Here is a 23,397-nt window from a genome sequence, read left to right as displayed (position 1 = left end):
CTCTCCCCATTGACCCTTCTCAGCCCCTGTCTTCCTGCCTTACGTCCCTGGGACTAGATCATCTTTGGGGGAGAAGGTGGGAAGGGACAGCTCATCCTGCCATCGTGGGATCCCTTGCCCGCCCCCTTCTCCCCTTGGCTCTGTAATAGCCACTACCATTTGTTAGATAAGGACTGTTTGCCAAGCCCTGGGCTAAGGCTTTTTTTGTTTGTGTTAATATTAAAGTAGGCCACCAAAGGAAGTTTTAACGATTATTCCTCCAGAGGTTTGTTTTCATTATTTTTCTTGAGAGAATCCCAAACTCATAGAAAACTTGCAAGTACAATACAAAGAACTTTTTTTTTCCCACGAATTATTTGAGAGTAAGTTGCCAACCTGATGCCCACCACCCCTGATTTTCCTATGAACAAGGACATCCTCTTCCATAACCCAATGAAACTCTCAAAATCAGGAAGTTTAGTGGGGTACATTATTACCATCTAATCCTCAGCTCCCATTCAGGCGATCCCGGGAATGTTCTTTATAGCAAAAAGATCCAGGTAAAAATCATGTGCTGTGTTTAGTTGTCATGTCTCTCTGGTGCCCTTCAGTGTGGAACAGCCTTGCTCACTCTTCTCTGGGTTCTCATGACCTTGGCACGTCTGAAGAGTATAGGCCAGTCCTTTTGCAGAATGTCCCTCAATTTGGTTTTGTCTGCCACTTCCTCATAATCGGGTTCAGGTGATGCAGCTTTGGCAGGACTATCAGAAAAGGGGCTCAGGGTCTTCCTGTTGCATCTGGTCCCATGGCAACAGGATTTCAATTGGTCCCCTCACTTAGGTGACTTGATTGAGGTGATATGTGCCAGGTTTCTCCACGATGAAGTTATTCTTTTTCCATTTGTGACTAATAAGTATTTTAGGGGGAAGTACTCTGAGACTGCAACTATCCTGTTCCTCAACAAACTTTCAATTATTTTATGGATTCATGGTTTTCTGTTTTAATAAATGGTCTGTCATCTGTTACTCTCATTTTATTTTCATGCTCAAGTTGTTCCAGATGTGGCCAGGTGATCCCTTTCGAGCTGGCCTCTACTCCCCCTTGACAAGCCCCCATCAGTATTTGAGCATTCTAGAACAATAAAATATACCAGTCCCATCATGTACTTTCCTGTAACCACCCTGGAATCAGCCATTCTTCAAGGTGGCTAAGTGGTTTGTTGTTGGGCTCCTTATATGGTGGGCCAGTGAATGTCTGTCCACGTGTGGGCCTACGTGTGTCTCATACCACATGTGTCCATATCCTCGGATGCTTTGGCTTATCTACTTCTCTGTTCCTTGTCTTACCGCAGAAGTTCTCGAAGAGAGACCGTTTACTGAAACTCTTGTAGATGAGAAAGCCAAAGCGCAGCAAGGTAGGATGCTGTCTAGCTAGTAGCAAGACTAAAGGCAAATCCCCAAATCCTTTCTCCTTTTCTAAAACCACCCACTGTATCACACAACTTTCTTCATCATTAGCAAGTGCAAATATTTTTATGATAGCTACTACTTGAGTTAGTGGGGGTGAGGGGCGTGTGTGTGGAATTAAAGCTAGTAATTTAGTAAAGCTTCTATCAGAGCAGAAAAAGAAAATATAATATTTTGACTTAAAGTATAAAGTTTTAAAGAATAAAACTGGTTGGTGCGTAAGGAATTCTGCAAATTATTTGTGTGGGATCTTTCCTAGAACACGTTGAGAGGAAAGTCCTTTGTTTCAGAAGAGCTGAGAGATTCCCATGTTAAGAATTAGGGTTCCCAGAGAGGTACAGAAAGTGAGATCAGGGACTAGGGTTTGGCTCCAATTCTGGCTTCGTATTGTCTATTATTGAGTCACTTAGTTTATTTGTTACTCTTTTAAAAAACACAAAGGTGGTGATTTTAATTGAGAGACAAAGAGTCTATAGGATGAGTGTAGGGAATAGAGAAAGACAGTGTCTGAACTGTGTAAATGCCCAGCACTGTCTATACTAGGGGTCTTTACTGCATTTGTATTATTAGTTTCAGGGGTAGAATCTAGTGATTCATCACTTGCATTTAATACCCAGTGCTCTCCTTACATCACGTGCCCTCCTTAATGCCCATCACCCAGTTACCCCATCTCCCCACCCCCCTCCCCTCCAGCAACCCTCAGTTTGTTCCCTATAGTTAAGAGTCTCCAATATATGCTTTGTAAATTAATGCTTAAATAATAAGATCTAGTATCAGGACTAATAACTGTGGTAATTTAGTCTCCTTGGGTCGCCATAACAAAATGCCATAGACTGGGTGGCCTAAACAACAGAAATTTATTTTCGCAGAGTTGTAGAGACCGGAAGTCTGAGATCACAATGCCACTATGGCTGGGTTCTGGGAAGGGCTTCCTGGCTTCAAGAAGGCCACCTTCTCATTGTGTCCTCTCATGGTCCTCCCTCAGTTCCTGCACGTGGACAGAGAGAGAGAGAGAGAGACAGAAAAAAAGAGAGATCTCTTCCTCTTTTTATAAAGCCACCACTCCTATCAGATTTGGCTTCCACCCTTACAATTTCATTTAACCCTAATAACCTCCTAAAAGCCCCATCTCCAAATACAGTCACATTAGGGGTTAGGGCTTCAACATAAGAATTTTGGAGGGCCACACCTCAGTCCATAGCATAGTGATAGGCATAAATGATATTTAAAAACATCTTCTGGAAACTATAATGTGATGTGAAAATAGCTGTGAGCTGTTGGTAACAAAGTCATAGGTACTGCTGCTAATAGGTTTGTTGCCTACATTTATTATGGAAGGAAATGCTTAATTTCTGGTAGAGGTTAGTGAAAATAAAGATATGATTTTTTTCCCCATCCAAATTCACAGCTACCCTGAACCTCTATGCAAAGACCATAGATGAAGAACTCCTGAAACATGCAAATAAGATGTTCTTGTTTTGAGCAAACAAGGGGCATAGGATGGTGGGAATCAATTCTGGAATCAGCTAATCCTGCCCATTACCAGTCACCCGAGAGCAGTAGGTGTGGTGAATTGAAGAGACATCATCTGCTTTTGGCTTTTTTGAATATGTGTTCGAGTATTGGAATGTGTTCTCTCTTGCAGACACCAGTCACCTAAATAGTGAACGAAATGATTCCTGGACCTCTGAGAACTTCTGGCTTGACCCTGGTGTGAAGGGCCAGACGGAGACCAAGGCGGAGGATGATGGGCTTCGGAAATCCCTGGATAGATTCTATGAAATGTTTGGCCATCCCCAGCCAGCCGCTAGAAATCCACTCTCCGCATCCATCTGCCAGTGCCTGTCTCAGAAAATCAACGAACTGAAGGGCCAGGAGAACCAAAAGTACGCCCTTCGCAGTTTTCAGATGGCCCAGGTCATCTTCAACCGGGACGGCTGCTCTGTCTTACGGAGGCATTCCAAGGACACCCACTTCTACCCACGGGGAGAAGGAGGTGTGTCTCTGGATGATGAAAAGCCCACCCCGGGACTTTCAAAAGACATCATTCGTTTCCTCTTGCAGCAGAAGGTGATGAAAGATCTCTAAGTAGCTCCCGGTGGTAAGAAAAGGCAGTGTGGAGGATGGCCCTGTGGCCCACGCTGTCAGGGCCCCACCCACACCCCCTCGGGCCTCTCTGGCCAGCCCTGTGGGTGCAGCCCCCTGTGAGCTGATACCGGAGCCAGGTCAGCTCACATGGAGAGCCAGCAGTGTTTGTGGGCCTGAGAGCCCCTGTGTCCACACTACCTCCCACCCCACCCCACCCTACCACTCCCTTTGACTTAAGGCCAGCGACTGACTGGTTGGGAAATCCAAAAGCACAGCTTCCTTGTCCCGAGGAAGGAAGGACATGTTCTGAGGCATAATTTACTCTCCAGGACTCCCCTCTGGATCAGGCCAAGACTGGGCCTTCCCACGAAATCACACCTTGCTCAGCTTCTTCTGTCTCCCTGTCCTCCTTCTCCCGTTCACCTACTGGTGTCTCCTGGGAGCTTTTCCTTAATAAAGCTCTTGTACCTGAATCCTTGACTCAAAGTCTGCTTCTAGGAGAACCCAACCTAAGAGAACAGACTTTTTCATTAGATGAGTCTTTTGAAGGATTTAAAGCTCTGTGCCGAATCAAGTATAAGAATCCTACCAAGTTGTAAAACTGAGACCATGTGGTTGAGAATGTATTTCCCAAAATACATTTAAGATTTAAATATGGTTTAAGATGCATCACATATTAATCATACCCTTGCCTCTCCAAAGCCAGAATTCCCTGTTTTATAATACTAACAGGGCGTGGAAGGAACATTTGGGCCCTCTAAAATAAGAGCTAAGATTCGCAAATTAAAAAAAAAAAAGGAAAGAAAGGCTCTTTGTCTCCACCAGATTGCCAGTGTGAAAGGTGTGAAGAAAACAAATGTGCACCACCTACTGAAGTCTGTGTAAGCTCCATCAGGCCACGCCAGGCTGACGAGGTACGGCCTTGGCCGTCCGTGGAGGAAGAGAAAAAGGAATCCTTTGCCCAGGTGGATTCCTCCCCGGCGTTGTTGCCTTCTGCCTGCCTGCTACCAGCACCCTCGGCACCCTCAGAACAGTTGGCCCCTCGCCCCTGTCCTGTCCTTGCTTCGTGGTTTTAAATAGCTGGCCCAGGCTTGTGCCAGCAGGTGCTCCGCTCCACGGCCGTGTCCTGAGCCCCCATTCGAGACTCAGGGGGTCGAATGACATCACCTGGCACCAAGCTCTCTGAAACTGTCATTGGAGGCCTCCTGCTGATCCCTGCCTTGACAGCCCTTCCCATACATGACACTGACGGAAGGAGGTTCGTCTTTCTTTCGGGGGAAACCGAGAAGCTGGCAACCCTATGCAGATAGATTTTGAGAAACTGGAGGTGAAATTTGGTTGGCCTAAGACAGAAGCTTGCCAGAAAGCGGATTTTGCAAATAGATCGGCTTCCAAGTGTCCATGAAGAGTGAGGGAGCCCTCTCAGGCAGGTCTCTTGGGAACGCTCGGCTGGGGAGAGGAGACTTCTAAAGGTCAGCAATTCCATACTGGGGCTTCCAGTTCTGAGACGATCAGAGGTAAGAAACAGTGTTTCACACTGAAGTGCAGAAACACCACTGGAAGGAGACCCAAATGGTAGGAAATAGGAAAGGAGTAGGTCTTTCAGAGATACTTGAGGAAACAAGACTCCAGGTTTTTGGGCGCCTGGGTGGCTCAGTTGGTTAAGCGACTGCCTTCGGCTCAGGTCATGATCCTGGAGTCCCGGGATCGAGTCCCGCATCGGGCTCTCTGCTCGGCAGGGAGTCTGCTTCTCCCTCTGACCCTCCTCCCTCTCGTGCTCTCTGTCTCTCATTCTCTCTCTCTCTCAAATAAATAAATAAATAAAATCTTTAAAAAAAAAAAAGACTCCAGGTTTTTCTCTGACAAGCAATCATGTGACTCTCTCCCCAGGGGCTTCTCCTATTCAACTGGCCCCGAAATAATCGGGAAACCGGGGGTACTTATCATGGACCATGTGCAGGTTGAATTTTAAGGTCCGGTAGTTTTATTGTTTTTTAGTGTGGAGCCAGTTAATGGATGACTCTGAAGAATGCTGTGGTTTTTAGTATTATTCAGTCGCTGAAAGAAATATTGGAGATTAGTTTCCATGGCCACTAACAGGAGGAGACTGGATTATTTTCTACTGTTCTTAAAGAACAGAAGATGGAAGCTACTTCTGTTTGGCAGAGAGATTTTAGTTATCAGTGATTTTGTAACCTTTTTTATTCTGGGTGCTGAGGGTGCTCAGCAGGAGACAGACTCTGAGACCAAAGAATTTAGAAATCTAAAAGCCAGAATCACCTTAGGGTTAAAAAAAGAAGAAGAAGAAGAAAAGAGTGTGCTGTGTGTTTGCTTACATCTGAGTAAGTGCTTGTGACAGGTCAGTACAATTTGATTCCCTGCAATCTCGCTCTCTAATTTGATCTTCGTGAGGTTCGGATGGCATTTGCCATTTATCTCTGTTTACCTTTAATAAAGACTAAGAGATAAGGATATTAAGGCTCTGGCCTTTGGCATTATCGTCTGTTTCTGCCCTGCAGATCACTTCACCAACGTCTTATCATCCCGTGAACAATTTGACTGGCCTGTGATATCCTCTGCGGCCCTTTCCAGCAGTCTCCATGAGGGTGGATTTGCCTGCAGGAACATCAGAACTCTGAAGAAGAGAAAGTGTTACCAGTGTTTTAAGTTTGTATGGCGGCTACTCACTCCATTAGTCATTGCTTTGCATGACCTGCGTGAGTACATGCCACAGATTTTAGTACCAGTCATTAGCACAAAACAATATGGAGATACTTTTAAAACTTTTCATTGAATCACACCTATCACACAGAAAAGTATTTCTAAGTGAACCCCTTGATGATTTTCACAAACTGAACCCTGAACCCACCCGTGCGCCCAGCATCCAGCTCAAGTGACAGAGATCACCAGCCAACCCAGGCGGCTCCCTTCTGAGTGAGGATTTTCATCTGGAGAACAGATGAGAATGGTTTGCTCAGACCCTTTGTTTCTCAAACTGCTGACACCATACCGTAGGCACCACATGGAAAAACAATGTTTCTTTTCACTGTTATCTCTTTGGTTTAATATGCTAGAAAAATATATAGCTACTGCATCTAATCTGTGCTTTTACAGATAGCACGGAGGATAAGCCTAATATAAATATTTAAAATTTAAAAGTGAACTGAATTAGGGGGGTCTGGGTGTCTCAGTCGGTTAAGCGTCTACTCCTGATTTCAGCTCAGGTCTTGATCTTAGGGTGGTAATATCGAGCCCTGTGTTGGGCTCTGTGTTCAGCAGAGTCTGCTTGAGATTCTCTATCCCTCTCCCTCTTCCCCTACCTGCCCCCTCACGTGCTCTCTAAATAAATAAAATAAATAAATAAATAAATAAATAAATAAATAAATAAATAAATAAATCTTTTAAAATTAATTAATTAATTTATTTATTTTTAAGATTTTATTTATTTATTTGACAGAGAGAGAGAGATCGTGAGAGCAGGAACACAAGCAGGGGGAGTGGGAGAGGGGGAAGCAGGCTTCCTGCTGAGCAGGGAGCCTGATGTGGGACTCAATCCCAGGACCCTGGGATCATGACCCGAGCCGAAGGCAGACGCTTAACAACTGAGCCACCCAGGCGCCCATAAATAATCTTCTTTTAAAAAGTGAATTGAATTAGCGAAAAAGTTAACAGTGCAGACAACGTATAGATATGTCAAAAATTACACAGCTGGTATACCAGAAAATGACTGAAATCTGGAAGACAATAGGATAGATAATCTATCCTACCTTATAGTATTCCACCATCTCTCTCCTGGAACACTGCAAGAAACTTCTATCAGATCAAGCCACATCTTCCTTTGCCTGTCTTTGCCCTGCAGCCATGTCGCAAATCCTTTTAAAAAGCAAAACACAGTCAGCAAATTAAAGAGAAGGGACTAGCCTTGTCAAATATGAAAACATTTTTAACTCTACAGTAACACAAGCAGCAACAAAAAGAGACAAATCTAAGAAAAAGAGTTCGGCCCATAGATATAAATGCACATGGAAATTGAGAATTTGATGAAGGTAGCATTTCAAATTTGTAAGGAGAAGGTGGAATTTTTAGCAGATGGTTTTAGAGTAATTGGCTCCCCAACGGGGGGAGGAGAGTATTCTTCACCTCACTCTTGATATCCAAATGAATTTTAGATGGATTAAAAATAAAAAGATAAAATCATAAAAATGCTAGAATAAAAAGTGAACAATGTAGATACATTCATGTGCACCAGTCGCGCCAGCAGGCCTGGTGTCTCCCAGCCCTCCATGCAATGGCAGGTGGTGATCTAGGGCATCCCACTGTATCTGCCCAATGATATCCATGTAGGCATCACATGCAGGGATCCAGTGGGAGCTTAAGCAAAACCAGAACAAAGTAGACCAAAACAGCGTTGCAAGGGCTCAGAAAACTGTCACTGAAACTATAGACTACAGGGCGCCTGGGTGGCTCAGTCGTTAAGCGTCTGCCTTCGGCTCAGGTCATGATCCCAGTGTCCTGGGATCGAGTCCCACATCGGGCTCCCTGCTCGGCAAGAAGCCTGCTTCTCCCTCTCCCATTCCCCCTGCTTGTGTTCCTGCTCTCGCTATCTCTCTCTCTGTCAAATAAATAAATAAAATCTTTTAAAAAAAAAGAAAAAGAAAAAGAAACTATAGACTACAAAAGTAAACCTTAAAAAAAAAATCCAAAGCCCAAACAGGGTGGCTGCCTACTAAAATAGAAGATTTATATAAGATTAAGAGTCTCCTAACATAATATGCAAAATGCCCAGGATACAGTAAAAAAAAAAATCACTTGTCATACCAAGAACCAGGAAAATCACAATGTGAGTGAGAAAAGATAGTCAACTGACACCAATAGTGAGATGAATCAGATGTTGGAACTATCTGGCAGAGATTTTAAAGCAGTTACCATAAAATGGTTTCAGCAAGTAATTATGAAATCCCTTGAAACATATGAAGAAACATAAAACCTCCTCAAAGAAATAGAAGTTACAAAAAAGAACCAAGTGGAAATTATAGAACTGAAAAGCAGAGCCACCAAAATTAAAAAAAAAAAAACAAACAAACCTCATTGGATGGGTTCAATGGTAGAGTGGAGATGACAGAAGATGGAATCGCTGAATTGAGAACAGTTCAATCAAATTTACTCAATCTGACAAACAAGAGAACAGGGAGTGGGGGGAGAAAAGGAATCTGTGGCACAGTAACAAAAGATACTGACATTGATATCATCAGAATCCCAGAAGGAGACAAGAAAGATTGTGAGGCTTAACAAATATTCAAAGAAATAATGGCTGAAAACTTCCATTTGGTGAAAAACAAAACCTACAGACTCAAGAGCTAATATGAATCTGAACTAGGATAAATCTAAAGAAATCCTCATCAAAACACAGCATAATTAAACTTCTGGAAACAAAAGAAAAAAATCTTAAGAGCAACCAGAGAGAAATGATGCACGTCTTAGTTACAGGCAAACACCAATTCGAATGACAGCAGATTTCTCTTTTGAAATCATGGAGGCCCGAGGAAAGTGGCACAACATTTTTCAAGGGTTGAAAGAAATAAAGAAACAAACTTACAACCGTGTCTTCCCCAAGCTTGTCCTGTAGTTCTGATTTCCCATGGGACATTCTACTCAGATATGTTCTTGTCACCATAAACAAAATGTATAAAAAGTCAAGTGTATCCTCTTTCCCACAGGCTGATAATACTCCCATTTGATATATGTAATCCATCAATGGCATTAACATTTGCTAAGTCACTCAGGCTTGAAAAAATTTGGATTCATCATGACTTCTGCTTCTAAACATTCCACTATAGCATGCCAGTGATCCTTAAGAGCTAAGACCTGGGAGGCCCTGCCTGGGTATGAATCTTGACTCTATCATTTATTGGCATATGCCCTTGGGCATGTTATTTGCTCTTACTGTGTCTCAGTTTCCTCATCTGTAAAACAGAAGTAACCATCGTACCTAGTTCAGGATGGTCAAATGAGTTCATATTTGTATGGTGTTTAGAATAGCACCTGGCAGTTAGTGTTGGCTTTTTTGGAGCTTTTTTTTTTCGGGGGGGGGGGGGGAGTTGCTTAAAAATTGAAATTCTTACATCTGCTGCTTCTTTCTCTTCCTCCTGCCATTACCTGCTCTGAGCTTTTATCTCCTTAAGGCCCTCCTTAAGATTCCTGCTTCCAGCCATTCCCATGCACTGTTACTACCATATTGGTCTTCCTAAATCTAGTCAGTACTAGATCCCATTCTACCATTCCCCTCACCCCCCAGAAACTTCCCAAGCTCCTTAACACCAACAGGGTGAAGCACAAACCCAGGCCCACGCTATTCTAATCTGTGTTCTTCCCTCTTCTCAGTCCTCAAACCTTATGCCCGAGCTCCATGGCCTCCAAAACATCCCATCCCTTCTCTAGTCCCCATGATTCTACCCAACCTCTCATTTATGCTCTAATCTTACATAGGAGGACCCTCCTGTAGCTATGAATGTGTGTACATCTTCTCTCCCCAAAGAGATGGAAAGTTCCTAAAGGCTAGGGAGCTTGTCTTAGCCAGGCTAGGCACAGACCAGTCCTGGGTAAATACCGATTATGACATGAGCTCGTTCTGTGGGGTCCCATCTTCTGTTCAGCCTCCTGGTAGAGGGAGCTTGACAACTCTTTCTCTTTCCTGCAACTGAAACCATATAATTGCAAAGCAGGAGTAAGGGGTGGGGGAAAGTAGGAGGTGGCTTTGGCCCTTCTGGGAAACCTCATGGTGGAAGGAAGAGTCCAACTGGAGCTGGCAGAGGCACAATGCTGCCATTAACAAGCAGGATGTCTAGTGAGGCTCATCTAACTCCTCCAGGCCTCATTTCCATCTGCAGAATGAGGACATCAGCAAAGCTCCAAGTCCCCCTCAGGCTCAAACATTCTGTGACAAATCTCCACGAGAGTGGATTCAGGAAACTGATTTTCAAATTGATTGAGCGGTGTGGCGTTACTGCATGGAAAATTAAACTACTGTTCAGAGCAATTCATTTCCTGAGTTTAGCCTACCAGCGAGTGTTCATTAAGCACCATTTACTCTGAGGTACCCTGTGTTGAGTCCTGTGGAGACACAGAAGTGGTATCTCACAGGAAACCTTGGCATCAAGGAGTTTATTATATAATCAGAATTTATTATATAATAAAAGCTCACCAAGCTCATGACGCAGCAAATTACTTTGTTTACCCACGACTTCTGTAAAATAAAGTTTTACCTGAACCCTAATCCCTGTGTGAACTATGTATTATTCTGCATGTCATTTCTATAGTAGTTTATGTGAAACACACACCTATTATACATATGCTATACATGTCGATATAAACCTATGAAATGTACTGAAGACGTACCTATTTAAAATATCTCCCTTGACAGACTAGATTTCTTTTTAAATTTTTAGTAAACCAAATGATGGAGATCTTCAACCTTTCACAAATGTAGAGAGCACTGTGCTATGTGCCCATCACCTAGCTTCAACAGCCACCAGCCTCCTGCACTCTTTTTCATTAATCCCCCTTGCCCCCAGCCTTTCTGCATGTGTGCTAAAGCTTTGCTTCTTCAGCTGTCAATGGTGAAGGGCCTTTTTGTCTGATGTCCATTCCATCCTGGCCCACGCCAGCACACAGCTCATGCTCACGGCACATGCAGCTCACCGTGCAAGTTCAACAACACCGGGACCAGGCTCTTCCCCGGCCAATGACACACTAATCCCTGCTTGGGTGCCACGACAATGCAAAGTGTCATAACAGTTTCTAAACCCTTACTGTTAATATCTGCACTTACCACAGACCAACAGCACACAATTTGTAAATAGGCATTGATCCACAGGCCATACTTTGAGGAGTATGATGCTAGAGTATTTTATTTTATTATTTTTTAAAAGATTTTATTTATTTATTTGTCAGAGAGAGCGAGCGAGCGTGCACGCACAAGCAGGGGGAGAGGCAGAGGCAGAGGGAGAAGCAGGCTCCCTGCTGGGCAGGGAACCCGATGTGGGGCTCGATCTCAGGACCCTAGGATCATGACCTGAGCCAAAGGCAGACGCTTAACTGACTGAGCCACCCGGGCATCCCAATGCTAGAGTATTTTAAAACAAATCCAAGACATTTTTTTATTTCACCTGTGAACGGAGCATCTGTTGCTAATGGATAGGGACTTGACAGAACAAAACAAAACAAAGCACCACCTGACCATGAATACCTGAAGATAATCATCCATAACTCCTTAATGTTATCTGACACTCAGTCCATGTTCAGTTTTTCCCAATTGTCTCAAAAATGCCTTCTTAGAGTTGTTTGACTTGAATCAGGATTTAAACAAGGATCTACCATTGCATTTGTATCTCTTAAACCTCTTTCAATCTGCACTAGCTGCTTTCCTGTAAAAACTGGAATTACTCTCCAAATAAATTGTTTATCATTAAACCACAAAAGTTTTCCTGACTCATCATGTTTCCCGTGGGTTTTTCCAGCATCTGTTATAGTATAAACATGGGAAGCGCTTCAAAGTGAGTGACCTCTTCTCTCCCCCTAAAAATCCATGGTTTGTGCACATTATGACCACGTTTCCCACTCCCCAGACTTGTTTTCATGGCTACACAATTATTTAGATTACTGCATATATAAAAGTGCCAGTCACTCTCACTGTCTGATCTCTGATTTTCTTTGTCTCCAGTGGGACCACTCATATAGCAGACACTTATGGACACTATTAAATGAACCATGCATATTCTTGGCCTTGACATGCCCAAAGCAGTGTTTACCAGGTACATTCACCCCTTTGGGGAACACATATAGTGGCTTGAGACACTCTTTGATTATTTGATTTGGACCAAATCTATCTGTGGGCTTCACAATGACACCTTTTTCCAGACACACTTTCCCTATCACTAAGGATGCAGAAACTCAAATAGCTTTGGGTCTTCACCGACCAATACTTCATGTAGAATCATAGACTTTGAACAGTAATTTACATACTTACATAACAGTAAGGGAAACTTAGCAATTATGCAGTCAAGCCCTCTGCAGGGAGGGAGGTAAAGACTCCTTTGTCTAGTTATCTAGATGACCCCCTCCCCAACAAGAACCCAGGTGTCCAACCTCCAGGGTGACTCTGTATACCAGAGGATGTCACTTTCTGTGCCAGTCAGAGTTCGGCACTGCACACAACAGAAGTGGACTCTAGCTGACTTTAGGAGAAGGTGAATGGGTGCCAAATGGAATTGACCAGAAGTCTGGATAATCAGGTTTTTGAAAACAGGCAGATCCAAAGGAGGCTAGGCAGGAGGAGCGCAGCTGAGGTCATGCTACAGGGATAGTCTGGTTGGAATGTTCCTAACTCTGGCCCTTCTGCTCTCTGGCTGTTGAATACCACTGCAGCTAGGTCCAGGAGCCTAGGTGCCACTGCTGCATTAAATTCTAAGCTGTCCCTGCATCTAAATTAAGTCCTGCGTGGGAACACCTGATTTGCTGAGGCTAGATCATGTGGCTGTCCTCTAGCAGCCGGGGGTCAGGGAAAGGGCCATCTGGTTTGGCTCCCTTCTATAGTAGGGGGGTGAATCCTGCTTCTCACCATTTCCCACATCATAGAGAAAAGGGAATTAGGATGCTAAGCATTCCCCATAACAGCAAATGACCTGCCCATCTCTCCACTTGAACTTCTGTTAGTGTAAAGACATAGACAACAGTAGTTACTTTATTTCAACAAAATATGGAGGTATTTCCCAACCCCCAAAATGGATTACATCAACAGAATAGCACTCTTTTTTTTTTTTTTTAAAGATTTATGTATTTATTTTAGGGGGGTGGGCAGAGCACGAGCAGGGGGAAGGCAGAGGGAGAGGGAGAGAGAGAATCCCCAAGCTGACCCCCTCTCCCCCCGCTGAGCACAGAGCCTGATGCAGGGCTCAGTCCCCGGACCCTGAGATCATGACCTGAGCTGAAATCAAGAGTCGGCCGCTTAACTGACTGAGCCACCCAGGCGCCCCTAAACAGCACCCCTTAAGCACCGAGTTTGCAAAGGCTTTAACCTCATTGAAGAGCTAACAGTTTCTTCTGTGTCTTGGTGTTTCAGTGATTGTCTCCTGGCCTAATCTCTGGAGGAAAACCAAAGATCGATCTGTCCCCTTGACTTTCACTCAGATGCTCAGTGTAAGCACAGGGTCTTCCAGGCCCATTAAAACCTCTTCTCCAAGGGTTCCATTAGTGACTGGACTTGCACTTGAAAGTATTCCATGCTGCTACAGATCAAGCTGGGGCAGAGACGAACGGGGCCATAGGAGATTTGTTGCCATGGCCAGGATTCTGCCTCTGTTCCCTCATTGTATTTCTTTCTTTTTTTTTTTTTTTTTTAAGATTTTATTTATTTATTCATGAGAGACAGAGAGAGAGACAGAGGCAGAGGGAGAAGCAGGCTCCCCACGGAGCAGGGAGCCTGATGTGGGACTCAATCCCAGGACCCTGGGATCATGACCTGAGCCGAAGGCAGCCGCTTAACCAGCTGAGCCACCCAGGCGTCCCCCCTCATTGTATTTCTGATGGCTCTCAACTTCCATAATGGGAGGAGGTGGTGTGCGTGGTTAAGTAATGTGAAGCCAGGGCTGACACCGTGACTGCTGTTCCCAAAGGCACAGAATTTCTGTTACTAGGAAAAGATGCCCTTGAGTTTTCTGGGCTGAGGTAAGAGAGTTTGGCAGGCCCTGTCTTCTCTGCATTCTGATTGCCTTCACGGATTACAAGACGGAAAATAATGAGCCAGAGGGACCTTTAGAGCATTTGTTCACTGCCTGTGTGGCTTGGTTTAGGTCCCCTCAGAAACAGACTCTGGGGCACAAATTCAAGTGCAAGTAGTTTATTTGAGTGGGAGAGCGGGGAGCTGAGATGGGAGAAAAGGAGGCCAATAGGAGGTACATCATCCAGCAAGTTGCTCCTGTGGGCAACTGGAGCTCAATCCCCCTTCAGAACTCAGGGCGCCAGGGCAGAACGTAAGCCTCAGAGTTATCCTGCACGAGGAGTGAGAGAGCGAGGGCATGTGAGCACCAGCTCCCATCAGTCTTTTGTCAAAGGCCGCACCCGGGGAGGCACTCATACTCCAGCACTTCTGGCCTGCTGTGTGTATGGGCAGAGGGGATGCCAGGCACCGCACAGAGCCCTCAGGTAAAGAGGCACATGCTGGTGATTGGAAATCACGTCGGTTATACATGCAATGTCAAGGCCCAAGGAGATACAGGCTGGGCATCTACAGCATCTGCTAATCTGTGTTCTCTCATCCTCCAGACTTGTGGACAAACTTTCTGTTCCCCCCCCATCAAAGCCCAGAGGAAACCTTCCCAGAATCAAGTAGGAGGTGCCACCCCCGAACCAAATCTCAGTACAGACTGGTGCAGATTGCTAATTTCACTGTTTACTATTCAGTAGCTCTCCACCCATGTTGTAGGATCACCCCACATCTAGTCCTCTTTAGCCCAGCCTGGTAACATGTTGGCCCCTCAGACTGACCACAGCCCTGTAACAATTCAATAAACTTGACAGACTGACACTTCCTTCCATTCAGTAAACATCTGATTGGATATTTGGAAATGCTGCCATCCACAGCCAATGTACTTTCAGCGGGTTCTTGTCAGCTTTGATGTCTTGGAGAGATTTACAAATTTGCTAAGCATAATGAGTTTTGGGTATGTAGAGAACTGTGATTCTGAAAAATATAGTATTGCTCATTTCTAGGGGAAGAAGTCAGGTTCCACAGGACTATGAATTGCGTAAACTGTGGGTCAGCCAGCTGTGAGTTGACAACTTGGCAATGTCTGGGAGAAAGGCTAGGACCTCTGTGAAAGCAGAAACATTTCCTCAGTTGCTGTCTGGTGTGTGAACATACTACCAAGGTTTACTGAAGGGGCGCCTGGGTGGCTCAGTCAGTTAAGCGTCCGCCTCTTGGTTTCCACTCAGGTCATGATCTCAGGGTCGTGGGATCGAGCCCTGCGTCATCAAGCTGCAGGCTCAGCGTGGAGTCTGCTTGAGAGATTCTCTCTCTCTCTCCCTCTGCTCCTACCCCCGCTCATGCTCACTCTCTCTCTCCTCTCAAATAAATAAATACATATATCTTAAAAAAAAAAAAAAGCTTTACTGAATGAGTTGAGAAACCACCTGACGCTTGTCATGTGATCTTGTACTAATGAAGTTATCTATATCTTGAAGTCTAATGTCTTTCTGGTTTTCATCATTGATTTTTTTCTTTTTTCAATCTGAGTATCAGTCTTTTTTTTTTTTTTTAAAGATTTTATTTATTTATTCGTGAGAGACAGAGCGAGAGAGAAAAGCAGAGGGAGAAGCAGGCTCCCAAGGAGCAGGGAGCCTGATGTGGGACTTGATCCCAGGACCCTGAGATCATGACCTGAGCCGAAGGCAGACGTTTAACCATCTGAGCCATCCAGACGCCCGCTGAGTATCAGTCTTTAGTGGAGAATAAGAGACCTCAGAATCAGATGGCTCTATCAAAAAGGACCTTAATAGATCACAGGACAGTTTCTCTGCCTTCAGGCAATACCACACTTAAAAAGCCATTCCTGACAGGATGCTGCTTGCCCAGGGTCTGAAAACTCTCCCAAAGAAGTGGGAGAAATGCCACAGCCTGCCTGTTCTCAGTGTCTCACCTTGCTTGAATTTCAGCTTCAAATTTTTAACAAATGTCTTGATCTCCTAAGTTCTACAAAGGTTTATTCTGCAAAACATCCCAGGTGACCTATGACCGTCCTAGGCAAGGTGACAATATGTAATTATAGGAAGTCAAAAGTAGTATTTGGGGAATTTAGTCTTCTAGGGAATCAGTGAAAAACACATGTAGGACTTGCTTTGAAATGCATCAACCAATAAGATGGAGTGATGGATGGACAGATGGATAGACATGAGTTAAACAAGTATATAGTATAGTAAATGTACAGTAAATGTTTTATATATCGTGAAGTAAATGTTAATGGTAGAGTAAATGTTAATGGTAAAGTGGTGGGTATATAGGTCTTATTTGTAAATTTTTATCAAGTCTTCTGTATGTTTGAAAATTTTCATAACAAAATGTTGGGAAAATATATGCAGGCTATGTTTTGAGTATTTAAATGTCTACCCACATACTTTTATTTATAACTTGGAGTTTTAAATAACCACAAACTCTCCTGAAGACAATCTGTTTTCTTAATTGAAAACATACTTGAATATAAGAGATAACTTTATTGGCTCTTAATGGGTAGAACTAATTAAACAATCAATAGATTGTTCATAAGTACCTCCAAATTGCTCTGGGAGCTATCAATATATATAGATATGATCCTCATCTTCAAAAAACTTAAATTCACATTGGGAAAATTCTTTTTATTTTGATCTATCTAGATATCTATCTCATATACCTGAACACTGGTTATACCTAATCTATATCATCATCATCATCAACACCAGCATTTTTCTCCCCAGATCATACAACTTACATTTATACCATCAGCATTAGCCATGTCACGTATGTCATCTACACCTATGTTCAAAGCGATAGCATTTACATCTCCTCTTACATCATCTCCTCCGTCTGTCTTTACATATTCTTTACCGACATCTATGTTTGCATCTATATTACCTACAGCTACACTTTCTTGTTCATCATCTGCATCGTCTCCATCTATGCTCACATCCACATCAATGTTTACCTGACGTTTACATCTACATTGTCTAAGTCGGTGGTTCTCAACCAGGACAACTTTGTACCCAGGAGACATCTGGCAACATGCAGAAACATTTCTGATAGTCACAACTCCAGGCAGGAAAGGCGTGTCCCTGGAATCTAGTGAGTAGAGGCCAGAGATGCTGCTAACCATCCTACAATGCACAGGACAGCCCCTGTAATAAAGAATTATTCAGCCCAAAATGTCAATAGTGCTGACATTGAGAAACTCTAATCTATCATCCACATCAACTACATCCTTGTTTAAAGCTTTGCCAATCCCATCTACATCTCTATTGGCAGCTACTCTATGTACATCTATATTTATATAGATATCAGCTACATCTGCATTTACTTCTGTGTCATGGACAGCCTCATCACAGCATTTACAATATCTACTATTTCACCACAGACAACATCCATGTCTATATGATGTACATCTTTTATTTCTGCATCTACCTGTATACCTAATTAGCAGCTCAGAGCCTACTTGTTATATCAGAATGAGAATTTTAATTCTCTCCTCCTCTGACCACATACAAAAATGTGAGTGGAAATAGCCAAACTGTGGAAACAGCCAAGATGTCCGTCAACAGATGAATGGATAAAGAAGATGTGGTATATATATACAATGGAATATTATGCAGCCATCTAAAGGAATGAGATCTTGCCATTTGCAACGACGTGGATGGAACTGGAGGATATTATGCTGAGCAAAATAAGTCAAACAGAGAAAGACATGTATCATATGACCTCACTGATATGAGGAATTCTTAATCTCAGGAAACAAACTGAGGGTTGCTGGAGTGGGGGGTGGGGTGGGAGGGATGGGGTGACTGGGTGATAGACACTGGGGAGGGTATGTGCTCTGGTAAGCGCTGTGAATTGTGCAAGACTGTTGAATCTCAGATCTGTACCTCTGAAACAAATAATGCAATATATGTTAAGAAAAAAAAAAAAAAGAAGAAGATAGCAGGAGGGGAAGAATGAAGGGGGGGAATCGGAGGGGGAGACGAACCATGAGAGACGATGGACTCTGAAAAACAAACTGAGGGTTCTAGAGGGGAGGGGGGTGGGAGGATGGGTTAGCCTGGTGATGGGTATTAAAGAGGACACGTTCTGCATGGAGCACTGGGTGTTATGCACAAACAATGAATCATGGGACACTACATCAAAAACTAATGATGTAATGTATGGTGATTAACATAACAATAAAAAAATTAAAAAAAAATGTGAGTGGAACAGAGGTTGACCATTGTCGATCACACTCCTTAAAGTGTAAGAGGCATGAGCTCTTTGCTGGCTTTATCCTGGTTTCCAAGGACAACTTTGGTTCCTAGTAGTGGAAACCAAAGAGGCTTCCATTTTGAGTTGGATTGAAATGAGAAGTGAAGCATGGGCCTGCTGGATTTCATTCATGCCCTCTCTTTGCTTGCCAGTCCCCCAGGACCAGAGGGCATCTGGTGTAGATGCCGTTATCTCTAATAGGGTGATAGAGAATAATTTATTCTCAAAAGAGCAATCATTGCTGAGAACATGACATGGTTTGATCACATCTGGTTCCACATGAAATGGTCTGAGCTGGAACACATGTAGTTTGTACAATGGAAGCCACAGATCCTACTATTTGGCTGAGTGCTTTGGGCCACAGAGTAGTTAAAAGACCTTGGATTCTGGACCAAACAGCACCTCAGCTACCACATTCACTTAAGCCTCCTTAGGCACATAAGCTGACTTGTAAGCCAAGACAAAAGAGAAATGATGTTTCCAGGTGAAATTGAGAACACGGAGATAAGACAAACAAGAGCAAATCCCTGTGGCTTCCGTAGACTGTGACTTTTACCAAATAGCTTTGTTTCCCTGTAGAAACCTGTGCTTCCTGGAGACCATTAGTTTTCCTCCAGGAACAAGATGGGCCCTAGGCAAAATTTCAAAACAGACTCTCATTACCCTTTTAAATCCTCATTCATTGTAGTGTTTCTAAATTCTCAAGAACATATTAATCTTTGGGACTTGGAAGTAAAAAATCAGAAATTCTTTATTATGGATTTCTTTTTTTAAAGATTTATTTATTTATTTAATTTATTTATTTAAAGATTTTATTTATTTATTTGACAGAGAGAGACAGCAAGAGAGGGAACACAAGCAGGGGGAGTGGGAGAGGGAGAAGCAGGCTTCTCACCAAGCAGGAGCCCGATGAGGGGCTCGATCCCAGGACCCCAGGATCATGACCTGAGCCGAAGGCAGATGCCTAATGACTGAGCCACCCAGGCGCCCCTTTATTTATTTATTTTAGAGAGAGAAAGAGAGAGAGAGCACGCATGTGCACATGCACGAGTGGGGAAGGGGCAGAGGGAGAGGGAGAGAGAATCTCAAGCAGATTTCATGCTGAGCACAAAGCTCTTCCTGGTCTTTTAGTGGATCCCCTCAATGGATCTCTTCAGACCAGTGGTATCTCTCTGCTCATGGTTAAGCTTTAATTCTCACAGGAGAATTGTAATACCTTCTCCTATTTTCCCAATTTCTCAATTTGTCTCAGAATTTGATATCTGGAAAGTATATAAATTGTCTAAGAAACGCTGGGAAGGAATTCCCTCATGGAAACAGTCCTCAGCAGCTCCTCAATAATAATTTTTTTAAAAACCAAGTAAGCAAGGGGCAGCTGGGTGGCTCAGTCAGTTAAGTGTCCGACTCTTGATTTTGGCTCAGGTCGTGATCTCAGGGTTGTGGGACTGAGCCTTGCATCGGACTCTGGGCTGAGTGTGGAGCCTGCTTAATATTCTCTCTCTCCCTCTGCTCCCCCCACCCTCCCACATGTGCTCTGTCTGTCTCTCTCTCTAAAAAATAAAAACCAAGTAGGCAAAATGACAGTATTTTTAATGTTAGACTTTTAATAAATTGAGTAACCATATGAGAAAATTATATCTCGTATGAAGACTGTGTTTTTGTACACAAGGTAACGTATAGAACTCATTATATTCCCCGCCACTCCATTATTGCACTTATGTTAGGAATGTTCTCTTTTATTAGATAATTGGTTGGGGGTGCCTGGGTGGCTCAGTCGGTTGAGCGTCTGCCTTCGGCTTGGGTCGTGGTCCCGGGATCCTGGGATCGAGCCCCGCATCGGGCTCCCTGCTTGGCGGGAAGCCTGCTTCTCCCTCTCCCACTCCCCCTGCTTGTGTTCCCTCTCTTGCTGTGTCTCTCTCTGTTAAATAAATAAATAAAATCTTTAAAAAAAAAAAAAAGATAATTGGTTGACTATCCTTATCAATATGCAAATTCAAACACAATCCTCATATTATATAACTCAGAACATTTTTACATGAATCTACTAGAGGTGGGGGGAGGGGGACTCATTGGCAGTATAACCACAGTTGTTCGATGTGATCTTCCCTTATAACTCTGGTGGATTTATTTTTATTTATTTTATTATTTTTTAAAATTATTTTTATTTTTAAATGAAAGCTTCTCTAAAGTGTACAAATGTGTGGAATGTTGTGTGACTATTGCCTACTATTCTAGTAGCTAGATCTTTATTCTTTCAACTTCAGACCAGGGTGCCAAATAAAAGGCATGATTTGGGGGGAAAAAAAGAGATTCTAACCAACATAAATGTCAGCTGCTTGGATCTCTTTTGATTGTGATGGTGGTTTCCTCCCACATAAATGGTCTCAGTTCTCTTATAGCATTTTTCTTAGCATGTCTGTGGGTATTTAAAATTCTATTTTTTAATGACATCTGAATCTTTCTACCAGATTGAGGTGATCTTGGCAGGGCAAAAGGTGTTGAACTCTGCTTGGATCCTAATGTCTCCTAGCCCTGCTTCCTTGATGTTAAATATTGATTTTAACATCACTGTCTCTATCATTTGAGATGTTGAGATGGTTCTTTTTTTCTTATTTTTTTATTTTTATGTTTTTAAATATTTTATTTATTTATTTGACGGAGAGACATAGCAAGAGAGGGAACATAAGCAGGGGGAGTGGGAGAGGGAGAAGCAGGTTTCCCGCGGAGCAGGGAGCCCGAGATGGTTATTTTTTTTTTAAGATTTTATTTATTTGTCAGAGAGAGAGAGTGAGAGCACAAGCAGGGGGAGCGGCAGGCAGAGGGAGAAGCAGGCTCCTTGCTGAGCAAGGAGCCAGATGTGCGACTCGATCCCAGGATCATGGGATCTGGGATCATGACCCGAGACAAAGGCAGATGCTTAACCAACTGAGCCACCCCAGGGTCCTGAGATGTTGGGATGGTTCTTGCCCACTTGGAAGAGAATATCAAAGTGGTAGAGTGTCACAGGGGAAGGAAGGTGAGCGTTAAAAGCCAGACACACTTGTTTTTTAAGTCATTAATAAGCTGTGTGTTCTTACGCAAGTCACTTAACTTCTCTGAACTTTGATGTTCTTATTTTCAAAATGAGGTTAATGAACCAAAGGCAGGAGGAAGGATAGGGAAGGCTGCAACAGGGGACTGAGAAGGACAGAAATTATGCTGACACAGTCAGCACACCACAGGAATGGAGGAGGTATAGAAAGGCCCTCAGTAAATGAATGACAACAGTTCTTATTTTTCCACTCCTTCAGTCATCTCGTACACATCCCCTCTCATTCTCTTTGTTCATGTAGTTCTGCATTAATTTCCCAATATGGTAACCTGGTTCCTAATATGGTAACAAATTAGGTGGCTTAAAACCACAGACATTCATAGTCTCGCCGTTATGGACCTAGAAGTTCAAAATCAAGAGGTCAGTTGGGCCATACTACCTCGGAATCCTACAGGGAAGAATCTTTCCTTGCCCCTTGCTACTTTCCAGTGGTTGACAGCAGTCCTGGTCATTCCTTGGCTTGTGTCTGCACCACTTCAATTTCTGTGTCTCTTGTCCCATGCCTTCTTCCCAGATCTCCTCTGTCTCCGTATCCAAATCTCCCTCTCCTTCCTCTGATAAACCAGTCACGGGACTTAGGGCTCACCTTAATCCAGTCTGATCTCACCTCAACTCTACTAATGACACCTGCAAAAACCCTATTTCCAAAATAAGGTTACATTCTGAGGTTCCACGTGGAAATGAATTGGCGGGGGGACATTATTTCACCCAGTACATTCACTTTGGCAAACCCAAGTCTCACCCACTGGGAAGGCCTAGCTCATTTACTATTGCCTAAGTGTATTGTTTTTGACTGTGACATCTACTATGACCATCCATTCATGTGAACCATGGGATCGTGTCTGTTCTTTACCTGGTGGTGTGTTCGTGAGTGTTTAGCAACCAGCTCTTTTGGGCAGGGGAAGACCTGCTATATAGAGAGAGGGAGAGAGAGACCATATATATACATATAGACCATATATACATATGGTTTCTGTGCTGTAATATTCCCACGATGGCTGAGTTCAAGCTGCCAATGTGATGTCAGCCAACTCTTCTTGAAATTCCTGCAAATGAAACAGTCAACTCTCATGAACTAGCACAAGCCAGCTCCAGCATGAGTGGCACACTGCCTTTAACTGCTGTTTTGTCTTTAATGTTATTCATCATCCTAGGAAATAACAAGCTTCTCTGGCATATGTTTACTTAAAAGCCAGCTCAAAATCAGCTCCAGTGGAAGGCTTGGGGCCTTCCTGACAACCTTTGGAATTCTTTACTGCATCTACTAAGGAAGCACTCAGAACCCTGGATTATAATTATTTATTTGCACCTCTGAACTCCTGATAGGCTTGTGGAACACAGTTATGATATGTACTAACAGTCCTTGAGTCCCAACAACTCACACAATGTCAGACTCAGCAGGTGCTCAGTTGTCAAATTGAGGGAAGAGGTCAGGACCTCTATCTTGTTTTGTCTTTCTCAGTGCCATGCTTACAGCAGGCACTCAGTATATTCTTCTTAAAATTAAACAATGTTGTAGTTTTAATATCGCCCAAAGCAGACCACCTACCTTTCTGTTGCTTGAACGTCTTCCCTAACAATGGTTCCCACATCTGGTTGTGCATCATTCATTCATTCAACAATATGCACTGAGCAGTCACTATGTGCCAGGACTGTTGTAGGCACTAGGAACAGAGTATAGAATGAAACGGGCAAAGAAGCCCTGCCCTCATGGAGCTTGCACTCTAGTAGAAGACGTAGGC

General features: G+C 43.4%; 2 protein-coding genes across 4 annotated transcripts in view; both read left to right on the top strand.

The window, feature by feature from the left end:
- Positions 1-5,239, top strand: part of SHLD1 (shieldin complex subunit 1) — an 81,984-nt gene extending 76,745 nt beyond the window's left edge. For 2 of the 3 annotated variants that reach the window (XM_035005870.1, XM_035005872.1), the window contains exons 3-4: positions 1,331-1,393; positions 3,091-5,239. In XM_035005870.1, coding sequence (XP_034861761.1) covers positions 1,331-1,393; positions 3,091-3,533 — 506 coding nt within the window. In that variant the 3' untranslated portion in view covers positions 3,534-5,239. The remainder of the gene's footprint in view (positions 1-1,330; positions 1,394-3,090) is intronic. The other variant, XM_035005871.1, reaches the window with a different exon arrangement.
- Positions 4,773-23,397, top strand: part of CHGB (chromogranin B) — a 42,608-nt gene continuing 23,983 nt past the window's right edge. The window contains 3 exon segments of the mRNA XM_035006521.1: positions 4,773-4,791; positions 6,053-6,250; positions 17,037-17,400. Of these exon segments, the coding sequence (XP_034862412.1) occupies positions 4,773-4,791; positions 6,053-6,250; positions 17,037-17,400 (581 nt within the window).

The sequence above is a fragment of the Mirounga leonina genome, unplaced genomic scaffold, assembly GCF_011800145.1.
Source record: "Mirounga leonina isolate KUSES-001 unplaced genomic scaffold, KU_Mleo_1.0 Mir_150, whole genome shotgun sequence".
Lineage (NCBI taxonomy): Eukaryota > Metazoa > Chordata > Mammalia > Carnivora > Phocidae > Mirounga > Mirounga leonina.
The sequence above is the reverse complement of the archived record's forward strand: the minus strand, read 5'-3'. Positions and strand labels throughout refer to the sequence as shown.